Here is a 6,000-nt window from a genome sequence, read left to right on the forward strand (position 1 = left end):
TTTTGATTTGCATTTTCCTGATGACTAAGGATGTTGGACACTTTTTAGGTGCTTCTCAGCCATTCAAGATCTCCTCTGTTGAGAATTATGTTTAGCTCAGTATCATAGTTTTTAATAGTTATTTGGGTTTGGAGTCTAACTTCTTAAGTTCTTTGTATATTTTGGATAATAGCACTCTTTCCAATCTGCGGGTTGCCATTTTGTCCTATTGACAGTGTTTGTTGCCTTATAGAAGCTTTTCAGTTTCATGAGGCCCCATTTGTCAATTATTGATCTTAGAGTATGAGCAATTGATGTTCTGTTGAAGAAAATTTCCCGTGGCCATGTGTTCAAGGCTCTTCCCCACTTTCTCTTCTATTAGTTTCAGTGTATTTGGTTTTATGTGGAGGTCCTTGAACCACGTGGACTTGAGCTTTGTACAAAGTGATAAATATAGATCAATTTGCATTCTTCTAAGGGCAGACTGCCAGTTAGACCACCATCATTTGTTGAAGATGGTTTTGGCTTCTTTGTCAAACATCAAGTGTCAATAGATGTGTGGGTTTACTTCTGAGTCTTCATTGTATTCCATTGATCTGTCTGTCTCTGTACCAATACCATGCAGTTTTTATTACTATTGCTCTGTAGTATAGGTCAGAAATGGTGATTCCACCAGAAGTTCTTTTATTGTTAAGAATTCTTTTGGCTATCCTGAATTTTTTGATTTTCCATATGACGTTAAGAATTGCTCTTTTCATGACTGTGAAGAACTGTGATGGAATTTTGATGGGGATTGCATTGAAGCTGTAGCTTGCTTTTGGTAAAGTGGCCATTTTTACTATATTAATCCTACCAATCCATGAGCATGTTGGTCTCTTCATCTTCTCAGGTCTTCAATTTCTTTCTTCAGGGACTTGTTCTTGCCACTCAGATCTTTCACTTTCTTGGTTACAATTAAATCAAGATATTTTTATACTATTTGCGGCTATTGGAAAGAGCATTATTTCCCTAATTTCTTTCTCAGCACATTTATCATTTGTATAATGAAAAGCTACTGATTTAATTATATACCCAGCCACTTTGCTGAAGTTGTTTATCAGTTGTAGGAGTTCTCTGGTAGAATGTGAGGGTCACTTATGTATACTATCATATCATCTGCAAATAGTGATACCTTGATTTCTTCCTTTCTAATTTGCATCTCCTTGATATCCTTTTGCTGTGTAAGTGCTCTAGCTAGATCTTTAAGTATTATATTGATAGAGAGTGGGCAGCCTTTTCTTGTCCTGGATTTTAGTGGGATTGCTTCAAGTATCTCTCCATTTAATTTGATGTTTGTCATTGGCTTGCTTGTTTTATTATGTTTAGGTATGTGCCATGAATTCCTGATCTCTCCAAGACTTTTAACATGAAGGACTGTTTCAAGTATACAAGGGACCTAAGGCTAGGTCCCATACCCATACTAGGATGATATATGGAGATATACTGCATTGAAAAAGAAAGATAACCTGCTGGTCATGCAGGCACATGGTTTTAATTCTAGCAATCCAGAGGCAACAGCAGAGGAGGCACACGAAAGGAAGAAAAAAGGTGAATGGGAGACATGAGGAAAATGGGTTTTAGAGACCAACTGAATCCACTTTAGGATGATAGTCAGTGACATCCTGGACTGACAGCATCCAGTAAAACCAGAGGACAACCAGCTTAGTTAAGGGCTAGAGAATGGAGGTCCTGAAGGAAAACATCAGGTGCATTTGAAAACTATGTGATAGCACTCTGAAATAAAGTGAAGCCACAATAATGAAAAGATGCAAGAAATAAAGGATTAAATGTGGCAGTGTAAAATTAAGTGATATGTTTTATATATAAAGAAAAGACAACAAGAAGGGCCCAGGGACAAAAATATACTGATTATCCCTGAATGACACTTGTTCATCAACAATGCATACTATAGAATTCTCCAAGGCAAAGTAAAGGCTTGATCATAGTTATAACTAACCAAGATGTAAATGCTATAAAGCTTATAAAAGGTAATGAGGCCGGGTGGTGGTGGCGGAGCACGCCTTTAATCCCAGCACTTGGGAGGCAGAGGCAGGCGGATTTCTGAGTTCGTGGCCAGCCTGGTCTACAGAGTGAGTTCCAGGACACCCAGGGCTACACAGAGAAACCCTGTCTCGAAAAACAAACAAACAAACAAACAAACAAACAAACAAAAAGGTAATGAGGCCACTGAGGCAAGGCCAGAGTGGATTGCTCATGTTGGTGCCAGCACCATACACAGTGGGGAGCAGAGGGAGGCTGTGGGTACTGAAAGATCTAAGTGTGTCATCACGCTGAGTTGAAAAGGTAACTGTAGAAACTAAGCTTACCACATAGGAATTTGAAAGAGTAATTAAAATGAACACGCAAAAGAAAGAATAAGTTGGGAGTAATTAAACATGGAAGTGAGGACTGGAACTGAAAGTGTCATAAAAGATAATTTTAGTATAAGCTCTTAAACAAGGAATTTTTATAACAACAATACACAAATAGAAACAAACTCAAACAGGAGGACAAATCACTTCATGGTTTTTAATGAGAGCTCATATTCTTTTGCTCAGAAGCTCATCTGTCCTTTAGAAAAATGTTGAGTTCCTGTTTTATAGCTAGAAATCACCATTTGAAGTTACTATTAACTACTATTGAATATTATGATTTCATAAAGGGTAAAGGAAGGTATGTGAAGAGGACAGATTTATCCTTTAACTTTTAGTAAGCTGCAAGGACTGAGCTGTCTAAGGGTTCTTTCAGTGTTGACTGTGAAGAAACTCTCTTGCCTTGCACTCAGTTACACTCAAGACTTTGAGCAGCTGCAGTCAGATATTATCAGGCAGAAATCTTTAACATAAGCATCTGAGACTCGTTCATGTCAACTGCTTCTCTTTAAGAAGGGTATTCTTTATTTTAAACATTAACCGATTCCTAAAGGCTGTCTTAGGGGGAGAAATTCCTTTCCTTTCCTATTCCTATCAACCCTCCTCTCCACTTGAAGTTCCAGCTAGTTCTAGGAAATGAAAAAGTAACTCCCTCCTCAACACTCTAAGAGTGTCTTAATTCCATATGCAAAGACTTCAGGACAGTCCCCCCAGGGAGGTGGGTTGTCTTGCCTGAATCCTCAAAACCTACTTCCAGATGTGAGCCTCAAGGTAGAAAGACTACTAGACCCAGGCTTCCAACCTCTTTCCAGATGACAGCCTGAAGGAAGATGAGTAAAGATCCAATTCTGATTCCAGATGTGGGCCAAAGGGCATAGGAGTAAATTGCAACATCTTTCCTGCCATGTGTAATGCCCTAAGCGAGGACAGCTACTCATCCCTCTCCAACAGCACTCCATTTTGTCTCCAGAGAGCTAAGTCTCTAGAGATTAAAGTGTCACTGCTCTGTCACTCATGACTTTCATCTATTTTCTATCCTCAAACCCAAAAGTTCTGAGGTTCCTCACCTGGGTCAAGGTCCTTAGCTCTGGGCACACTTTAGAGATTCGATTATTTTGAAGGTCTAGAGTCCTCAGATTAGGCAGCTTTTCCAGTGCTGAGGGCATCTTGGTTATCTTCTTTGCATTCAAAGTAAGGATCTTAGTGTTCCTGCCACCCTTCAGTGCTGTTAGCAATAATCTCTCAGCCATGACTTTTGAAGAGGTGACCATTATGGAGGAAGAGTTATTATATATCTTTAAAATATGTAATTGCAGAATTGTTGTGTCATAGATGCAAAACCACTCCCCATTATGATGAAGGTAGGAGGTATTAGATGATTTTCTAAGTAGAGAGAGGAAATTGCCACTGCAGGTTAGGCCAGAAGCATACAAGACAGGGCATGTGTAACCAGGCTTGCCCATGCCAGACACATGGACATTATCAAACACTGAGATCATATACTGGGCCAGTTTTGGGAGTCTTCCACCAGTTTGAGATGAGAAAGGCTAAACATCTGAAAAAAAAATAATAATAATCATGCCGGGCGGTGGTGGTGCGTGCCTTTAATCCCAGCACTTGAGAGGCAGAAGCAGGTGGATTTCTGAGTTCCAGGCTAGCCTGGTCTACAGAGTGAGTTCCAGGACAGCCAGGGCTACACAGAGAAACCCTGTCTCGAAAAACCAAACCAAAACAAAACAAAACAAAAAGTAATGTAAAGTAGACTGAAATATTTCCTAATACTGAAGCCTTGGAGTTCATACCACAGCATTCTATAAAAGGAGGGAAAAACTCATTAATCATACTTGGAGTGGGTGAGACATTAGCTCAGTCTAAAATCTAATAAAGGAGAAATGAATCAAGCATGTATTACATTATTCTAATACAAACTGGGTGTCAGTATATTCAAATAGTTCATAGTTTTCATTCATACAGAAACTGGAGCTAATAAATGAATTTTAACAAGCCTTAGAAAATTCATCATTTCTCCAAGTTCTAATGAAAAACAGGAGCCCGGCTGGTAGGATTAAAATTAATAACCCATTAATCAGCTTTAGCTGCTTACAACTGAAAGCATCATGTGGGATGAAAGTACCTGATGGGATGCAGCAAAGAGTGCGGATGAAACCTCATGCAGAAAACTAACCCTACATCTTACAATGGCTTTAGGCTAACCAACACATACAGAATGGGAGGCCCAGAGAACAAGCTGAAGTTACCCTCAGTGATTTAGCCAAACCTCTAACATAGGAAGCTCTACCGAAGTGGTTCTCGCCTCTCCTAATGTGGCTTTAATACAGTTCCTCATGTTGTGGTGACCCTCATCCATACGATTATTTTCATTTCTACTTCATGACTATAATTTTGCTATGGCTATGAATCGTAATGTAAATATTTTTGGAGATAGAAGATTGCCAAAGGGGTAGTGATTCACAGGTTGAGAACCACTGCTCTATAGGGAAATGTAAAATGAAGTTTCAGAAATTGCATGATTAAAAATGAAAACTACTGAAAACAAGCATTAATAATAGCAAACTACAATGTGTGCACCTGGACAGAATCTTGATCTCAATAAGCATAGCACTCAGTCAGAGAAATGCACTGATGAGCTGGTTATGATTACAGTAATCCTTGATTCTGCTTATATAAAACAATACAGTAATAGCAACAGGACTTGTTTTACATGCATCCAATGTTTAGAAACGTTTACAGAAACTGGAGAAAGTAGGGGAAGCAGCAAGATGGGCACAATGTTGATAATTATTGACATTACTGACACTGAGTAACAGGCACACAGGGATTCTTAATGCTTGTCTTACTCTTTCGGGAGTATCTTGAAAATGACAGAAGAGGAAGCTGTAGCCAGGGCCCTTTGATCATTAGAATCCATCTGTACCTAGATATGAGGAATTCTGGAGGCACTTTGGTTAGACATATTACAAACTTAGATTATGATTGCCAAGTATTTAGATACTATAAATGATACTCAACCTACCAAGTTTTTCATTCAGAACACAACTCTAGTGCAAGAGCTGACTACAAAGGAGTAGATGAAGAAGTTAAAAGGCTCTGCTCTCAAGGAAATTATAATCCAGTTGTAGAAAACAAATCATGATAATGATGTAAATCTATCTTGTCTAGCAGATGAGGATAGTTACTACAGGTAAAAAAAAAAACCAGGCAAGAGAAATAAGATAATATTTTAAGGAAAATAGAAAAAAAAGGGGGGTCACTGGGAAGTGCTATTGAAGCAAGACTTTTCCAACATGAGAACAGCGAGTGCCATAGTTCTGAAATAGGAACAGTAACCTTACAACAGTACAATGAACATCATTATCATCAAAACAAGACAAGCTTGTCGCTAGTGACTTCCAGTTGCTAGTATAAATAAAACCATTTCCAGCTACATGTGAACTGCCTTCTTTCTTCCAATTCTAGTTTTGTAAGAAAAACTATTAAGACTCTAACCAAAATGTCTGCAGGGCTTTATTCTTGAAAAGTCTTATTCTTAGGGCTCAGAGAGAAGGCTCAGTGGCCAGGACTCAAGTTTGGATCCCTGAACCCATGTCCT

General features: G+C 38.8%; 1 protein-coding gene across 1 annotated transcript in view; it reads right to left on the reverse strand.

The window, feature by feature from the left end:
* Lrrc69 (leucine rich repeat containing 69) overlaps positions 1 to 3,641 on the reverse strand; it is a 116,270-nt gene extending 112,629 nt beyond the window's left edge. The window contains exon 1 of the mRNA XM_028779831.1: positions 3,458 to 3,641. Coding sequence (XP_028635664.1) covers positions 3,458 to 3,640 — 183 coding nt within the window. The 5' untranslated portion in view covers position 3,641. The remainder of the gene's footprint in view (positions 1 to 3,457) is intronic.
* Positions 3,642 to 6,000: the final 2,359 nt, after the last annotated feature.

The sequence above is a fragment of the Grammomys surdaster genome, unplaced genomic scaffold (genome assembly GCF_004785775.1).
Source record: "Grammomys surdaster isolate TR1022 unplaced genomic scaffold, NIH_TR_1.0 97, whole genome shotgun sequence".
NCBI lineage: Eukaryota > Metazoa > Chordata > Mammalia > Rodentia > Muridae > Grammomys > Grammomys surdaster.